Source organism: Mixophyes fleayi, chromosome 2, assembly GCF_038048845.1.
Source record: "Mixophyes fleayi isolate aMixFle1 chromosome 2, aMixFle1.hap1, whole genome shotgun sequence".
Lineage (NCBI taxonomy): Eukaryota > Metazoa > Chordata > Amphibia > Anura > Limnodynastidae > Mixophyes > Mixophyes fleayi.
Genome location: NC_134403.1, coordinates 85837139 through 85856880, shown reverse-complemented (window position 1 = coordinate 85856880; position 19742 = coordinate 85837139). Strand labels below are relative to the sequence as shown.

The 19742-nt window shown below is 39.0% G+C and overlaps 1 protein-coding gene across 3 annotated transcripts in view; it reads right to left on the bottom strand.

Moving 5' to 3' along the window:
* The window catches only part of BAZ2A (bromodomain adjacent to zinc finger domain 2A), a 57299-nt gene that overhangs the window by 21335 nt on the left and 16222 nt on the right, over positions 1–19742 (bottom strand). For 2 of the 3 annotated variants that reach the window (XM_075199508.1, XM_075199510.1), the window contains exons 1-7: positions 19412–19588; positions 14210–14347; positions 12377–12889; positions 6365–6532; positions 3906–4115; positions 2534–2701; positions 1197–1257 (exon numbers count right to left, since the gene is read on the bottom strand). In XM_075199508.1, the coding sequence (XP_075055609.1) occupies positions 1197–1257; positions 2534–2701; positions 3906–4115; positions 6365–6532; positions 12377–12889; positions 14210–14345 (1256 nt within the window). In that variant the 5' untranslated portion in view covers positions 14346–14347; positions 19412–19588. Of the gene's footprint in view, positions 1–1196; positions 1258–2533; positions 2702–3905; positions 4116–6364; positions 6533–12376; positions 12890–14209; positions 14348–19411; positions 19589–19742 lie in introns of those variants that run through there. The other variant, XM_075199509.1, reaches the window with a different exon arrangement.

Here is a 19742-nt window from a genome sequence, read left to right as displayed (position 1 = left end):
CATCCATACTATTATTGGCTATTGAGACAGTACCACATTAGTACCAAGCCATAGTACTGCCATATTTCGTATTCAGCGCGATATAGGAACTATCATTAGATATACCACTATCAGTGCTTAAAAGGATAGCGTCTTATAAGAACCTGCCTTCTGCCACATTTCTCCATTAGCGATACATAGGGACTTATTATTAACGGTATTACTATTACTACTGTGTATTATAACAACACCCTATTAGAATTAGGCTACCAAATTGCCTTTTATGTAACAATATAGAAGCTGTATAACCAATATCACCCAGATTTCTTTCTGTATGTGGCTTATTTAGCACATGGATCCTTTCCTGTTCTCCCATATAATAGTACTTGTTTGGGTATTCATACAGGCTCTCTGATATGTTTATCAGTCATTTCTGATTAGATAATTAAAGCCAATTATTTTAGTGGATTCATTAGATCCATACTAGGAATAGCAGGTCAGCTTGGTAGAGTTCTACCTTTTAATAGTTGAATCACCAGGTTTTCAGATTTATTTACACATTTTAATATTTTGCTTTTGTTTTTAAACATATTATCAATAAAGATTATGATTTTATCAGTCTATCTACTAATGTTGTTGTAAATATTTGTATAAAAGAGTGCCCGTATATACTATTTCTCTTTCCTTCTTTTCCAATATCAACTTGAAAATGCTGTCTGCCGAGCTCCCTGCTGGAAATTACTGCGGTGTGTACCAAACACACATCGTCCCCACCTCAGTCACTGTGGTAAGAAGAAGCTGCAAGGTCCACAGCAATGGACATTCCTCACTTTTGAAGGGAAAAACATTCCCTCCTTCCCCAAGTGCTATAAACTGTTTGAATAGTGAATAATGCAAGTTGAAAAGTCAGGACTGTGTTGGCGCATACATTAGATACTTTACGGAAAATCTATGGCTAAAATTCCACTCGCCCCTCTAGTGTCTGCAAACTGTTTGAGCATCCAGACATGCATGTATGGAAACTTACATCACACCTGAATAATTGGGTTTTTAAAAACACAGTGGTACTAGAGGCCATGTTAACATTAGTGCTCTGTAAAACAAACAGGAAACAGGGAGGCCTCCATCACAGCAAAATAAATTCTTACAACTGTTTATCTTTCAGTTAAGGTAACAGAAACACCAGTGATATTAAACACATCCGTAATGTAACTCACCCATGCAGGAGCGGGTGACGCACCTCTTGCGGCGTTGCTATTCTCCTCCGTCCAGGAACACCTGAAACATGAAGTCATTTCTTGGTGACATCATTAAAACGTTTACACAGTGTAATACTAGCAGGGGTGAAAGACATACTTTTCTTCTTAATGTTAAACCTGTACCCCTTGCCCAGAAATGTATTAAGTAAATACATATATTCAACTGAGGAGCAAATTAATTGGACAGAGATATTCACCTACACCGAAAATCCTAAAAACAGTCATAAACATTCCCAACTCATACCTCTATATGCCCTACATCAAAGTTATATATGCCGCCCTATAAAAGGGCAGATTTGATGTCTTAGGTCCTTTGAACACACTGGCAGCTGAGATATTGACCAGCTCACCTGTTTACCTCCAAAGTCTGTTCATATTTTAAATACTGTGTAAGCAGTATTGTCAAGAACTGTTCAATTTGCTGGGGAGCACCGAGAGATTAAGTGCTGTTAAATGTTAATTACAAAAAACAAATTGCACTTACAGGATATTGCTGAACATATCAAATAATGGGTAATCAAATTTCAGTGTCCTCTAGACATTTTGGTGGGATTTCCTTCTACTGTCAATTAGAAACATTATGGCAGACCTGTCTACAGGCATTGAAACACAATGTCCCTCATTGCCTATAGATGGAGATCCCGCTGAAGCACATAGCTAGGGGACACTGGAAACAGGCAATACATTTTAATATGCTCATGTTCATGCAAGTTCAACTTATTTTTTTTAATAAACTTTTAAACAACACTTGCCTTTCACCAACTGTTGTGGCAGTTATCAATAGGAAATAATCTCCCACCACGTGTGCAGCAGAATATTGTTCAATTGGAGTGAATAAATAGGACTACACAATAATTGTGACCAACAAATGCTATATTTCCATGGTACAATTACTGGAGGAGCTAGACCCTGTGTGCACTGATCCCCAGTACATAAATATAGTTTCTGAAAAAAATGCCAGTTAATACTACAAGAAAAAGGAATTGGAACACATTGTACAGAGGTGGAACCATAAGACTGGTTCAATAGCCACTCAATGAAGATGCCCCTGCCCTTAAAACAAGCTTCTCAGCTCTGCTCCACCTTAAAGTCATACTGACCTACCGAGATGTTCTTAATCCCACAATATCACCCAACACTAAACTGCACTTATTGCTTAAAATACTTTAAACACTTAAACTATGAACACATTAATATGTAGCCTGAATAAGGCCATCAGAGGCACACTGTTTCCACTGGGCCCCATAGAAGTCTCATGTACAGTTGCACACTTGTCCTTGTCACTCATGTTTTACCCTTTATTTCGCCAGGCTCCAGTTCCTCCTCCTCTGGCTCAGGGGCAACACTGGGCTCTGGGGTTACATCTTCAGAGTAAATTTCAGCCGGCAAGTTGCTCTCCAATGCAGTACTGGGTTCTTCTGCTTTACTTCCCTCAGGGCTTTCATCCATCTCTGACATATTATCTGTAAACATGCATTTTCATGAGAGCATGCTGGCGATAGATAGAAATAACACAAGCCTAAGAGTATAAAGGTCATAAAGATGAAGCTATGGATCTATCAATTAGGCCAGCTCCAAAGAAACAGCACATTTTTTGCTTTGCAAAATTGTATGGGGGTGTTAAGCATATATAGGTGACCTAGAGACAATCGCTAAGAGACAGTTTTAAACTTTCAAAGCTCCTACTAGATTTCTGTATTATAATCTAATCAGCATATTTCTTAAAGGCTTTGAAAAAGTGGCTCTAACTGCAAAACAGTGGTCTGCTTTTACTACACTGATGAACTTCAGATACTGTCATATGCCCTAGATTCACCAGATGGGACACACTTTATATCTATATCTAATACCAGTTGAGGTCAGAGACAATTTTTGCTGCTCAGCGTTCTACCAGGAACGTGAATTGATTTAACTTCAATACTGAGGACAATCAGTCTGAAGACTAACTAGAAACCATTCTCCTGCTACAAGCACTAGTCGATTTATATAGCACTTTATGTTGATCCTTTTCTGTTGTATATCAACAAACCTTTAAGAACATAACATTTATTCCTTTTTACTAGAGTGCACTGTTTATTTGTTTAACATGCAGACAATGAACTTGTGCTAATTAGGATTTAGAGTATTACAATTAAAAATAAATAGTTTGAGGCCTTTTGAATATATCCATTATTCCATCAATTTTGTATTTGTTCCCAAAATTACTGGATTCATGGACAGGTGGATTTTGCCTCAACTATGTTTTTCATAACCACCCACATTACACTAGTTTACTGCTTTTAACATCTTCATCTTAGGTGTTATACCATTCTTAGGAAAAACTGAGCTAGATACGAAGATGCCCCAATTCCACTGTTTCACAAGAGAAAATATGTATTGGAGAAAAAAAAAACAACCCTTTGCCGACTTTCTTTTTTCTACACCATCCTATGGTCTTCTCTATTATGTTTAGTGTAATTCTTACAGGCAAATGGCTTAATCATTGTACTCTGAAATGAAAGGGTCCACTTATCTGCCAAGGAAGCAGTTACTACACTTCGCCTGTAGGAATGTGTTTTTCTATGTGTTTACATAGTGTCACTGGCTTAATGCAACACCAGAGTGTAAAGGACCGAAGACTGCCGTTTGGGCCACCTAGTGGCAAACTAATAAATTGCAGATAAGTACCTTGTAATACAGAGTCTCCTAATTCAGGAGACGCAGATGCAGGATTGAATAAATGACAGTTCTTGACTTCTTCAATAACAAGTGGATAGGCGGCAGTGTTTGAATAAGAATGACATTCCAAACTTGACGAGTCAACCAGTGGGCTTCTGTCCTTTTGTTGGATTCCTACTTCTGTTTCCTCAATATCATACAATGTATTGCTGGCTGATTCTATTAGTAACATTGCAGTCAGAATGTGAGAGGGAGAGGAAGCAACAGTAAGAAAATATTCATTACCATTAAGCAATTCACCCAGCAAATATATGATACATTAAAAAAAAAAAAAGAAAAAAAAAAAAAAGAAGTGTTTAAAAATAAACAAAAAAACAAAACAGTGTGACGTGTACTGGAATTCATTCATTTTAATACACTTTGGTGCTGAGAAAATACCTGGTGGAGCACAGTAAGTTAATATATATAATTATATTATATATATAATTATATTATATTATTATTATTATTAATATATATATATATATATATATATATATATATATATATATATATATATATATATACATATACACACACATATATATATATACACACACACACACACACACACACACACACACACACACACACACACAGAGATGACCTGGTTGGTAAGCACAGTAGGTGGGCATAGTTTACGTCAAGAAATGTGTCCACAGTCAGACATACCCAAACACATGGCCCAAGGGCCCAAAGTGAATGGCAATTTGTCCACACACATATATTGCCAAAGTGTACATATGATCCCATAGGGCATATGTATGTACGTTTGGGCATTGTGCAATGTTTTCTGCCAGTTCCGTTTGAAATCTGAGTATTCCCGATCAGAGTAACGGAGCACAGATTAGTTATAAGAGAGTTTTACATAATAGATAGAGACATTTGATTATTTGAAATAAATTAAACAACCCCTAACATTAAAAATGAAGTTTATTCTTGCTGCCCGATGTGCTCAGTCATAATAAATTATGGATATTTAAATTCTTCATTTCCATAAAAATAAACACTGCAGAAAACTGTTGCATTCTAAAAACATTAAAACTCTCAACATAATTGTCTCTGGCTGAAGGCTGGCTTATTTCTAACAAATAAAGTCAGCCTGCAGCAAAACATTGCTCAAAAATTGTATGTCTACAATAAAGCGGACAACAAATATATAGTCACATATACTCACATCGAAAGCTTTACCTTTAAATAAGTTATGAGCTTTACAGAGAGTAAAAAGACAAACACTGTATGTTAGCTTGATACATTTACCCCCAAATGTGAGCAGATATTTTTCCGGCGGGTTTGAAAAACCAATCAGATTCTAGCGGTCATTTATTTAGTACATTCTACAAAATGATAGCTAGAATCTGATTGGTTGCTATAGGCAACATCTCCACTTTTCAGACCCGCCGGAAAACTCTCCGCTTTATACATTTACCCCTTGGTATGTAGCAGTAATTATTTGATCACTTATATTCGTAGTGATGCACTTGTGGGTACTGTAAAACTGTCAGTAAAGGTAACACTCCCCTGTATTTTAGAATCATATCATACAAGCAAATTGCTCTGTTTAAAATCAACATGTTGGGCTATATTCAATTGTTGGCGTTACTGCCTAAAGTAAAGCGCCACGCTCACTATTACCGTCATTACGGTAATAGTGCGCGTAAATACCGTTATTATGGTACTTTCCACGCTGGATTTCAGCTCGCGGCTCGGAGCTGCGAGCTGATATCCGGCTTATATTACCGTAATAACGGTAATACTTTTTCCGCTGCGGAAAAAGTAAACAATTGAATATGCCCCGTTGTGTACTATTAGAGAAGATGTATCCACTTCTAGAAAGAAAATTGATACAAGAAGCAACTTGCATGTTCCATATATGGACGACATAGACTTTATGGGGAATAAAGTCATAAATAAGCATGAATGATTAGTACTAAAATGTTATAACCACATATTCAAACAAATGGGCAGAATTTGGGGAAAGATCAGGTTCTAGAATGATCCTGTATTTTATATTAGACACACACATTTTTAAACTGGAGCATAATGCAATGTCTAAAAAAAAAAAACCTGTGTTATCATGTAAACCATAACTCTTAAGGGGATTCTGAATAACTCCCATGGCAATGCCCCAATCAGCTGCACACAGTAAAAATAAGAAGCAAGACAAACATGCATTTTTTTTTTCAGACTACATTTGGAGAAAAACAAATCTATTAAAAGGTCCAATATTCCATTAAATAAGATGCATTTGTCTGCTTCAGTAGTGAAGTAAGGGGGTCTTTGCCTCAGAGTAGCCAGAGTGCATTGCGCACATCCCCATGACTAAAACACAACCAGTAAGGGAAATTTCACATCATAGTGACTATTTATACTGTACTACAATAAGATAAATCTCTTTTCAGAGTTTTGCAGTGTTTACTGTAATTTACCAGGGTAGAGGTCATTTTCAAAGGACTCCAAAGAATCTCCAAGCTGGTATGGAAGCTGAGAAGGGTCATCCAAACTATTAAACTGAGGAGCAGGCAGTGGGCTAGATACAGTCTGACTAAGAGGTTCTAATGCCAGGTCTGGTCCGTTGTGCTTACAAATTCTTTCACCTATCCAGTAAGAACAAAAACAAAATTCATCAGTGTTGCCAATATTCTGGAATTTTTTGAAATGTGCTAATGAAAAATACATTAAAAAAAAAAAAAAAAAAAAAAAAAAAGAGTGACTGATGATTACTATAAATGTACTTTGAAAGATGGTGTTTTAACATTATCAAACATTTACAATGCACTTATATTGCAATTCAGGATTAATCACATATTTGTCAAACTCAATGTTGAAAACAGGATTTTTACACTTGTGTTAAATCCTTTTTTCTGAACCCATGCGGGACACCGAGTCCATGGGCTATAGAGGCTCCAATTAGGACACTGGCCTCTTCTATATCCCCATCCTGTAGGTAACTCAGCTATTTTACTAACCTAGGCCCCACAGAACAGAACTGGAGAGATAGAAACAAAGAGCGAGAGAAACAATAAACCTCCTGAAAACATTTAACAGGAGAACTAGAGCGTAAACAGATGGGTGCTCAGTGTTCCCCAATTTAGAGAAAAGGATTTGATGTAATCATTAAAAATCCTGTTCTCTCATTCAACCAATTGGGGGGGCACAATGAAACAAGTATATCTAGCCTCCTGGACGGAAACGCTCACTGCTATGGGATGTTTCACAAAAAACCCAGAGAGGTGCCAGATTGGACTATGACTGTGGGACATCCCAGAGGTGCACCTCCAGGGCATAGGCACCGCACCTTCTGACCAGAACTGGTGTCCGAAAACACAAATTAAAATCTCTGTAAATGTATGAATCAAGGTTTATGTGGCCTCCCCACCTAGCTTCTCAGCTGAAGCCATATGCCATGACCGAATTGTCCAGTCTGGTGCTACAGACAGCCCCCGGGCCTTTCCTCTATAAAAGAAACTGCGATTTCAATGTTGCAAGTGGGAACAGATAAATTATCTGGAAAAAAACCATCACCAAAGAACAGTCATGGAGTAAACAAAGAAACGCCTGCTGAACCCTGGTCCCCTAGCCCTGAGGTTTCACCAGTCAAAACACTATCATGTCAAGATCAGCCAAGATCCTCCTTCACCAGAATGCTGGAAGACTGCCTGACTGAGGGACCACTGTCCTGAGAGCAGGGAGTGTCTGCTAAAATATCAGTCTTCCAGTATCCCACTTCTGGAAAAAACACTGATGATATTGCCGGAACATTATGTTGGGTACCTCACATGATCCAAGCGATCTAACGGTAGCTTCGCCTGACTGTACTTTTATGGGTATACCCTGATCTAGAGCCTGAAATTCTGCCATCAGTTCTAGCACATTAACCAGGAGCTTGGTCTCTGCCTGAAACCACAGACCCTGAATAAGAACTACAGACTCCCAGCCCCAAAGACTGGCCTCTGTCACCACAACTGTACAATTCCCTTTTGTAAAGGGACAGCCCCTGTTAAAAATGCCAACCTTCACAACCACCCAATGGGCAAGCAACACATCCTAAGAGGTGGGAAAACTGTAATGGGTTCAAGTAAAAATGAGACTTGCCCTATACAAGAGAAGCTCAAACTGGAATATCCTTGAATGAAACAGTGCAAACTACATGGTCTCGAAGGTTGAGACCATCTTCCCCTTGACCTTCACGCAGAACAAAGCAGACTCCTTCAGACATTTCTCATTATTGTTTGAAGTAGAGTTGGGTACTCCGCCCTGATTGTTCAAGTAAAGTTCAACACTATCCCACTGGACCATAGGAGACCACCATAAACCTGGTGATCTCCAGAGGGGCTGTCACCAGACCAGAGAGGACTCAAAACTAGAAATGCTGGGACTGAACTGTAAATCTGAAAAAACATTAGTGGTCCTCCCAAATATGGACATGCCAGTAAGCATTCTAGATATTCACCACCCTGAACATATTCCATATCAAGCGGAGACTTGTTTCCTTGGAGGAAGAGTCAAGTATTATGAGGTTTAAAACATTCCGAAAATAACCTTTTGGTTACAGAACCAAACAGGCAGTCACTCAGACCACGGGGAGAGGCAACAGTCAAGTGTCATGGGTGAGAACTCAGTATGGAGGAGTCAAGTCTACTCTATTCCCCGCTCTTATGTGCAGACACCAAGACAAGGCTGTCTGCTCTAGATGAGCGCTGCAGCAGAGGTGTGCACATGAAGACTAAAAGAAATAAAACAAAACTAAGAAAACATGGTACCAAAGCAGCCCCAAAGAAAGCCCCTCTCTCCTGCATGGCAGTGACCTAATTGGAGCCTCTCTAACACAAGGTCTCAGAGACCCAAATTGGATGCATAAGATATATGTTAATGCACTAAGGAACCTCTTGCTTGAAAGAAAAGGAAAGTTCCCCTTTTGAATCTACATCCCTCTCATTACTAAAAATGAGACACCACGGCAGGCTGATTATACTGTGTTCACATTGCACAGTGTGAGTGAGAGAGGGTGAGGGTGAGGGAATCCCATCCATCCCTCACCCACAGAGCTCAATAGAAATTGTATATGGAGCTCTATGGAATTGAGATGCCCGACTAACTCACCCCATGCTGACAGCACACAATGTAATGTTGCTATCACTAGTGGGCATGATGAGTTAAGCCTAGGACCCATATTCACTGCCGTACTTATAAAACCAAGAAACCCATTTGACATTCAGTTTTACTAGCGTTTTAGAGCTCACTGTAGAATTCTCTATGCATTTACATGCAGTAAACACAAAAAATGGAACATGTAGTGTCATACATTTACATATGTTTTTAAAGCACGTGAAACAAATTTAATAATGCTAGTGTGAAAGTCACTAAAAAAGGAATTAAAACAATTACTCTGTTTTTGTACTACGGAATTCACCAGCAGCAATTAGGTATGTGTAGTTTTACTGCAAACCTTTCAATGTTGATATTAAGGCAATGTTAAGGCAATTCCAATAACCACAAATACAGAATACAGATTAAATAGTCATCAATAAAAAAAATATTGTATCCAATTATTTAGATTAATATAGCTCTTAAAAATTGCCTTAATCATTGGGAAAGTCTTATAATTCACCACTATTCAAACCCTATACTTATGGTAATCACTGCTTTATTGAAATAGCTACTGTCACAGATTTCCCTGAACAAAACTTTGCTTAGTCTAGCTCCATTCTAGGTATATTTCTATCTAAACTATTTTAATGTGTGCCCAACACATTTTTCAGCAGCCTGAATGTCCCACTTTCATGGTCATAGATATATTTATCTTAATAAGCCAGCAGCTTACTTGTATCTAAAAAAATATACCCAGGTGCTGATTTCAGAAACCATAAATATTAGTTATTATTTATGATTGGATTATATAAATAAACAATCATATTATGCATCTGTGTTCAGAGAATATGTAGTCATTCACATCAGTCCCTGTTCCATTGGGGCTAAACTAAATTCTCTACCACACACAGACTAGGGTCAATTTTGTCAGAAGCCAATTAACCTACCAGTATGTTTTTGGACTGTGGAAGAAAGGAGAGAAACCCCATGGAAACCCACGCAAACACAGATAACATAAAAATTCCACATAGATAGGGCCCAGGTCGGAATCCAATACATGACCCCAGTGCTGTGAAACAACAATGTTAACCACTGTGCTGCCCGACATGCAAATCTTGAACAAACAGCAATAATACAGAAAATGACGTTTATTTGCGTTATGAACATTTCGGTCTGGTATATAGGCCTTTGTCTATATAAATCTAGACACACACACACACACACACACACACTAGATAACCCTTGCTTAATATTTAAGAGCAGCTTAAAACCTCTTCCACTCATTATATCGCTCTGGTACCTCCACCTTTACTGAACTGCAGCCCTACCCCACCAGCACAGACCTACATTAGAGGGGAGATGTCACTGCAAACTAAGCAGGAGATTCAAACTATATGCACACAGTAAATGTAGCTCATAACTTGAAGTTGCAGGTGGGTGTCCCTAAATAGCAGAGGGTCACAGCTTAGTTTACTTGCCAACATGTTTACTAACTAACTTTGGCCTCATCAGGCTGCCACATACTCTAGCTAAATAAGAATAGTTATGTGAGCGATGGAACTATTTATCAAGGGTAATATCAAATATTAAGCAAGGGTTATCTAGTGTGTGTGTGTCAGGGTTATCTAGTGTGTGTGTGTGTTAGTGTGTGTGTGTGTGTTAGTGTGTGTGTGTTAGTGTGTGTGTGTGTTAGTGTGTGTTAGTGTGTCAAGATTTGTCGATTAGATGTTCTTAGGGAATGGACAAATAGCGGAGCTGCAAGCGGCAATCTGATCTGGGTGATGTAAGAGCCGCTGCTGGCTACACAAATATCCCTGACTAGAGGTTTTTAATCCTCAGCATTGCTGAGAAATTGATTTGATTGATGTCCAGCTTGTGACCAGGTTGGCTAAATGCAGCAGTGTGTTGTCTAAAGGAATACTAATGTGTTGGCGGGGGACCATTTAATTAGAGACTTAAATTATCCAGATTATTAAATAGAAAAAACAAATCTTCTGTAATACAGAGGTCTCATAAATGAAGTAAAACGTCTGCATATCATACAGAAATCTCCACAGAAAGGAAAGCAAGTAGAAGTGTATAATGTACCGTCTGTGTTGTATAAAGTGCCCTGCAATGTACATATGACGTAATAATATACCACAACTGCTACAATACAAACTCATAATACAAAGTGTCCTGACTTACTGTAGAAATTACATCATCTTAAAAACGTAATATTCTCAACCATAAATCTGCAGTTTTAAAGTTCCTGCATACATACATCTTATGATCAGTAATATATTTAAATAATACACAACTATTAAAAACAACAAGTGCATTGAAATCATTCTTTTACAACAAAATTACATAAATAATATAAATACATCAGTATATTGTGATTAGCGTCATGACAATCAATAAATTTACTTTTGAAAGATTTCCCTTCAGAAATAGTCAATAGCACAGTTCACTGCACCTGGCATTGAGTGCCATATTATTATTGCCTTTTAATGTTATTTTAGTATACATATGTGACTTCACCAAGCTAAAGGGTTTTTAGAAGCCCCAACATTCTAAAATATATTAATTGCTTTGAGAAAATATTGCAAAAGAACTACTACATCATAGGAACAAGTGATCATGACCTTATTATGCTACGACTGCTAATGGTGATATGAATTTACAGGAAGGAAACAACAGTCACCCCCCTAACCTACTCTGCGATGCCTCTTTACCAATCAGATCATAGCACAACAGAAGTTATCAGGTTATCTCCATAGCAATAGAGCAGCTCCCATAGCCGATTGGTTGGGAAGATAAAGATGGTTATAGTGAGTTGTTGCTATTTCCACCTTGTGAAAAAATAAAATTCAAGTTACCAAATTACAAAGAATGGATAATCTTACCAAATTACATTATTTAACATAATCGTCTGGGAGGCTCGGCAGAAGCAGTGCATACCTGGCTGAAGACGTCACCACAAAAGTGTTTGCGAGTGCAAATTCAGCCAGGCATGACCCACTACTGTGGAATTCAGCCCATTAGCTTATGATAGGATCCAGGAGGATTTTTAAAGAAGCCAGGGGAGATGTGCATCCATTGACCTTAATAGAAATGACTTAGGTGCCGGCAGTTATTTGTTAGGTTCACTGGCTACGAGACACCTAGAACTTACTCACATACACTTTTATAGACGCTATACATTTTATTTTGTTCTACTTCTGCTTACAAGGTGCTATTAAGTCATTTTGCTTCACAGTCACATGGTCACCATCCTCACATCAATTTTGTAAAAAAACAAAGTGTGTCAGAAGAGCAGACAGCATATCATAGGTCTAGAAGACAATTTAAGGAAGGATTATACACACCTAGTTGTACACCAGAGGGTTCCAATGCATCTGTCAGTAGACCATCATTTTCCAATGCTTTCCCTGCATCGGACTCCATTCCCTGCTGAGATGAAGGAGAGAGCGCCTGCACAGCAGATATGAGTACAGGAGCAGGCCTGGATGCCTCAGAAAAGCAATGAGTTTCATTTGCTGCAGCTGCCACTTTGACATTAGAATTACTGAAATTACACAAGTCTTGACCACTGAAAGCGAGAGAAGCCGGACGTCTGGAATCAGAGTTCTCCCAGGTGTCCTGTGAGCTTCCTTTACACAAGGGGCCATTTGTCACAGATGATGTTGAACCATTCACCTGATGTGCACTAAGCCCATTACTGTCCTTCACAATAGGAGACTTGGGGTATTTCCAGAGGTAATCATAAGTATTAGATGCGGGGTGATTGGTAGTACTGGCATCCGACGCAAATGTCCCATGAGGGTTAGTGGGTATTGAGGGGGAGATTATGCCATTTACGGGCATGTCGCAATTCAGACCTAAAGGGAAAAATGGAAAAATTTATAACATACATGATGACCAAGTGTCTCCTCCTACAGTCCCTATGAAGAGAACTGCTGAAAAATTCACAAAGAGGAGAATACCAGGGGAAGCGAGAGGGGGTATATTTTAAACATGACGCTCCAAACTATGGAAAAGACCCAAGACTCAAGCACTTCAGATAATAGATCTCATACCTGTAATTTATATTCTGAGTCAGTGGTGGAAGTGGGGATGTATACGGAGGTATGCCATACTGCCACTTCTCCTACTGCCTTTATTGGAAAACTAACAAATTCCAACTCCCATTACTTTTTTTCATACCGTCACTTATAAATCTCCACTTCGTCCACTGTTCTGAATTATAACAAACTGTAGAGATTAAACTCAACAAGGTATAGGACAATACGAGTGGTTTCTCCTCTAAACACATGAGGCACTACAATTAGCGTCCTCCAGGGCTGCAAGCTCCAAAAGAGGTAGACAGGTTGCAGGAGCAATGACCCAGAACCCAAGAGTAAAGTCACTGAAATATTGCCACTGAATGAGGACAGAAGACCGGATTAAAAGAACTCTCCATACACTAGCTAGTTGAGAAACACATTATATAAAAACAACACATACATACACACATATACATATATATATATATATATATATATATATATATATATATATATATATATATATACATACACACACACACACACTCTCTTATTTCATTCATGGATTTATGGCGATGTGTGGAATCGCGGTATATTTGAAGACACCTTTTGTAGAAAAAAAAAAAAAAAAAAAAAACCAGCTTTCTTGCTACCAAAGGGAACCCTTTCCTGTTCACTATATCAGATGAGTTTTTTAGTCATAGTGCAAAAATGTGCTATTATATATTTTGTGTAATTATAGTATATTTTAGGGCACTTGCTGAAAATGATTTGTTTACTGTATAACAGAGAATTATTCACATTACAAATTTTTGGAGCAGTTGTAGGAGCGCCATTGGTTTATAGTTTTCTCTTTTAATTATTTATTATAAGTGTGGTGGCACCTAGTAGCGCTTGTGAAGTTTATTGGTTTTTATTGAACATTATGAATCTGCCATGCTGATAAGTAAGAAAGTAAACCTTGGAGCGGCCAAATTAAAAATAAAATAGAAAAAAAAAAAAAAATCATGAAGTATCTGATACCTAGAACCAACAAAGCCTTAAGAGCAAAAAAAAAAACAAAAAAAAAAAAACATTTCTCACAGAAAAATGTAACAAATTGAGAACGCCTGACAAGACTATGTACACAAATTAGACTTTAGTGCCACTGCTCACCGTTTACTTGTTGAGGAAATCTTAAAAGAGAATTATTTGTGTAAACTGGTTCCATCAATTGAGGCAGCTGTTTCAGTCCTGAGGCGCTAGGTAATGCAGGTTGGCCAGAGCTGGCAAAATGATTGTTTGTCTCCATGTCTGAAACACAAAAATCCCACATATGAGCATATATCACACATTAGCAGAGAGCGAGAGAGAGCGCGAGAGAGAGAGCGCGAGAGAGAGAGCGCGAGAGAGAGAGCGCGAGAGAGAGAGCGCGAGAGAGAGAGCGCGAGAGAGAGAGCGCGAGAGAGAGAGCGCGAGAGAGAGAGCGCGAGAGAGAGAGCGCGAGAGAGAGAGCGCGAGAGAGAGAGCGCGAGAGAGAGAGCGCGAGAGAGAGAGCGCGAGAGAGAGAGAGCGCGAGAGAGAGAGAGCGCGAGAGAGAGAGAGCGCGAGAGAGCGCGCGAGAGAGAGCGAGAGAGAGAGCGAGAGTGCCAGCTGCTCGGCCTGATCATCAGAGGCATATGACCAACCATTTAGTGTTTATGGGGCTCCACTGCTAAGCAGAGCCGCACAGATAGCAATAGCAAACTGTGGCTGATGCCACTTTCTGCATACATACAATGCAGAGGTGCCCCCTCTGCCAATAGTAATTAAAATGGAGAAATCACCTCTTCAGGAAAAAATAACCCAAAACAGTCTAATGAGGTAGACACAATAACACGAATGAATCAAAATTACACAATTACAAACGGACAAAAATTACAAAGTAGCCATGTTACAGACCCAAATTACCCAAACCCCCACGGAATAATATACAAATTAAATTTTGGTATTTGCTATAGCTGTATGTAGACCTACAGTGTTTTCAGCAAGCTCTAAATCCACGCTTGTCAAGGTGAAGGGCTGCGAATGGTTCAGTATCAGAAATGTTACAGTAAGGAATTTAATGCTGGGTATATCAAGGTAATGTAATACTAAAGCCGAATTCAATGGTCATACAGATCAATGATTACAAGGGAATTAACTACAAACACTGACCATGCATTTGGCCTGCAAAATTTTCAGTCAGAATTTGTTCTGAAGTGTTCCTAGTCCTAACCCAACCACACAACAGAATACCTGCCCTTTGCCTTAGCTCTATTCATAGACTGTAAATTCTACGAAATGCGTATTCACCAAGACTGTGCGGAATGGCATCACGCAGAATGGTGAAGCAAAAATGAAATTTGAAGATGGTCTTGATAGAACTTTGCACCTCTGTGAAATGACCTGTTCTGCAGTGAATGTGATTATATCACATACGGTCTCCCATGATTGGGTCTAACCACTTTTCCTCTGTTTCATCCCCAGTTTTTTAACTACAATTACAGCCATTATTAACTTCTCTTACATCTGAACCTCATGTGAGGACGATAGTGAAAGGAGGATTGAGGCTATAAATGTAATGCCACAGTACTTGTTAAATAGGTTCCAGATCTTGTCGGAGAAAGCCGGCAGAGGCTACCGCTAGCGACAGCACTGATTTTGATAGATATGGAGGAAGACCAATCACCAGCAAAAACATTGGTTTTGCCAGAAATATGGCTTTCCATGTTTAATAAATAGGACCATATAAAATGCAGTCAGTCAAGGTGGAGTTATTTGTTATTTCTTCACTAAGTGAAAGGGGGAAAAGAATAAAAATAAATCACTGTTAAACAATATCTGAGGACAACCACCAGAAAGTTCACTTCTCATCTTACTGTCCTGGTCAATGTAACTTGGTGGCTTTATTTATCTCTATTTCTATTATTCTCATTCCCACATTGTTTTTCTTACTATCCTTTCGTGGCATTAGCCTTACAAAAATAATATATTTTACCCAACTCCCATGTATCAGACCTGTTTATGAATTGCTAGCAAAATACTTTCTTGCAAAGTAGAACATTAGAGAAAGTCTTGGGGGTAAATTTATCAAGCAGCGAGTTTCGGACAAGTTTGAAAAGTGGCGATGTTGCCTATAGCAACCAATCAGATACTAGTAATCATTTATTTAGTACATTCTACAAAATGATAGCTAGAATCTGATTGGTTGTATAGGCAACATCTTCACTTTTCAAACCCGTCGGAAACTCCCTCCATCCTCAAATATACTGCCATCTACCACTCCTATCTAAATAACAATTGCAAATCTCTCATCTTCCCTCAGTTTTTTAAGCCCAAGCACATTTCAATACATTTACATCTCTTCTTTCTTAAGCCTACCAAACAAACCCCTCTGACTAACATCAATGCCTTGCTTCCTACTTCCAAGGACAAGATCAGATCAGGGCACTAGCTATGTGGAGTTTACATGTTCTCCCTGAGTTTGTGTAGGTTACCTCTGTGTGCTCTGGTTTCTTGCCACAGTCCAAAAACATTCTGATAAGCTAACTGGTTACTCACACAAGGAATCCTAATGTATGTGTGGGAGACAATTTAGGCTGTAAGCTCCATTTGGTTAGGGACTGATGTAAATGATAATCTCTGTTAAAGCGCTAATATAGTAGTGCAATATGAACGAAAATAATTATAACCTGTTCCAATTCCTTTCAAACACCTTCTCTTCATTTGAACCACAAATGAAGAGGAAATTAATCTATCCTTCAGCCACTCATTGCAGACTTGACATCAGTAAACTTTCTCTCCCCACCTCACTGGTATCTTTCCATTATTATTTAAGCATATGGTTATCACTCGTACTGTGAAAAAAAAATCTAATTCTGACCCAAACACTCTCTCAAATTACCATCCCATCACTCACCTCCAATGCTCCTTAAGAGTCTTGCCTGCACCAACCTTGCAGTCTTTCTATCCTAACACTCCACAGAGACTGCACTGACTAAGGTGGTCAATGATTTGATCACTGCTTAATCTATAGAACAGTACTCTCTTTTAATTCTCCTGGACCTTTCCTTCTGCATTTGATACTGTTGATCACTCAGTTCTTATACAAACAGTAGATTCCCTATGTCTTCAGGAAAGTGTCCTTTAATGGTTCTCATCATATCATATCTCTCAGTGTTCCTTTATCTGAATTCATATCCTCTCTGCTGCTTCTATCAGTTGGAGTACCACTAAGCTCAGTTTTAGTTCCTCTGATCTTCTATTGAAAAAATAAAAATCTCATTTTCAATTTCAGTATCATCTCTATGCACATAATACCCAAAGTTATCTATCCTCTATGGATCTCTCAACACCCATGTTACTGAATGTCCTCTCGCCACCTCAATCTTCAGTGCTCACCTTAAAAACTTTAGCCAGCAGGGTGGCATTAACAAGTAGCCGGGTGGGGGCAGTGTACTACTTTGCAATATTGAAAAATGTTGGCGGTTATTGCCCACACCTGTCAGGACTGGTCTAACACACATTGAAGGCTGTAGGATTCGCATAGTGCCTGTTAAAACAGGAGAAACAATGGTTTGTACTATATTATAATAGGACTCTGTTGGGCTCCAAGAGCCAGGTGGAGCACCCAGGAAATAGGTGCTGGGGAGAACTCTGATCTTTCAAAAACTGAGCCAATACTACTCCCATCAGCCAAAAGAGGATACTTACAAGAAACCTCTATTAACAACACGACAAACCCTAAACCTGTCATCCTTGACTCACATTCTATCTTTAGCCAAATCCTGCTACATACATCTAAAAAAACATTTCCAGAATATGCATCTATTTCACACAAGTACTGCACTCATCATCTCCTGCATTGACTACTGCATTTCCGTCCTTACTCATCTTCCCCAAACCAGACTTTCACCACTACAATCTGCTCCGCTTTGTCATTACCGTTGTTAGTTGCTTTTATTTTAGGGAATCAAACATAAAATACTTAACATGCAAGTCCATAAACAAAACTACACCAACATACATCTCGTTTAAAATATTTCCCCTCTTGGCTCTGCCCGAGATCTGTGTTTTTCATACACACTCATTACCTGCTTTCATTTCCGGTAACAGGACTTATATCGGGGTTCATCCACTCTGTAAAATTCCCTGTCATACAAGACATATCCCCACAGCCTCCAGACCTTCAAGTTCCATAAAAACTGACCTCTTTAGGAAAACTTATCAAAATTCCGAACCAACTCTTAACCCCCTTTTCAAGTCTATTCTACCCCACTACCAGCCTCTACACAATTCCTTCAAACTTACATTTATTCTACTTCTATCCTAAACAACTTACTGACCCCCAAACTTACAATGCTGTGTAACAATCATATAGCACCACTAAGTACTTTTCCCATTGCAATTTGGTTGGATCAATATACAGTATGTACTGCTTAATCTCATTTATCAAACACCTATCTCTCTATACATTGTAAGCATGTGATCCTTCTTACCTCTTTGTCTGTTAATACCCAGTCTTGCATTACTACAATTATTGTTCCCAATTGTAAAGTACTGTACAGTATGCTGGGGATATTTAAATGATAATAAATTAGGTAAAACTGTAAAATGTTCCTTAACTACCCTAAAGGGGGGAGATTAAAAAAAAACTGCAGCTTTGTTTTGACAAATGAAAACGTCAAAGGAATTTAAATGCACAGTTGTGCTTCATTTGCTGTTGCGATTACACATATTAGAGAAGGATGAAACTATTCTGATATAAAATGGAGAGCTCCATCATTAGAAGAGAGGGACAAGACTTCTTCATAGGAAGAGATCACCGGCTGATCCATGTTTACAGCACAGACCAATATAAGCAAAGCTTCCTAAACAAAATAAAAGGCACAACTTTTTATTTAATTTAATCAAAACAATATAGATTCTAGCCAAGTAAAAACAAATAACAATAACACTGCTGAAGGAAGAAGTAAAGTCTGCGGCATATAAGCACAAGCCAGCCGTGTTGTTCCCATATTAATGATGCTGTACTAATAAGGAGGCCATTACATCTCAGCCCAGGCCTTTAGTCTGTCGTCAGATAAGAGGGTTTGATAGACATTTATTTATCTGATTGGGCACCACAGGCAGGTACACAGCCCTGTCCTCCCGGTGCTACGTATTGTAATATGTGACATACTACGTAACTGATGTACCGGTCACCTCCAGTCTATTACCCCGATGGTCACATAAAGAAGTTGATGGAAGTGTCTGTATAAGAGACCAGACCCCGGCCGTGGCAATGAAAGGACCGTTCAGTCATTGGGCCTACACTCCCCGCCTCCCCCGTGCTATGTCTCGGCTCCTCGTACTCACCTGAAGCCGGCCGGAGGTTGGGGGTAAGTCCTGCTGCTCGCGGCCTACTCTCACATGGTATCCCCGGCCTGTCCTGCGAGCCCTGGGGGGAGGTAGCGGGGCGAGACCGCGGCCTGGGAGGCTGGAAGCAGTGTGTGTGTGAGAGCGAGGCAGGAAGTACTGGGGGAGGCCGCCAGGTCCTAGAGGCAGCACTTCTGTACTAACTTCTTCTCTGCTTAACTATTGTCCCAAGCCGTCCTAAGTTATATCTGTATCATCAGGAAGAGGCTCATTGCTCAGTCACTGACATATATATATATATATATATATATATATATATATATATATATAT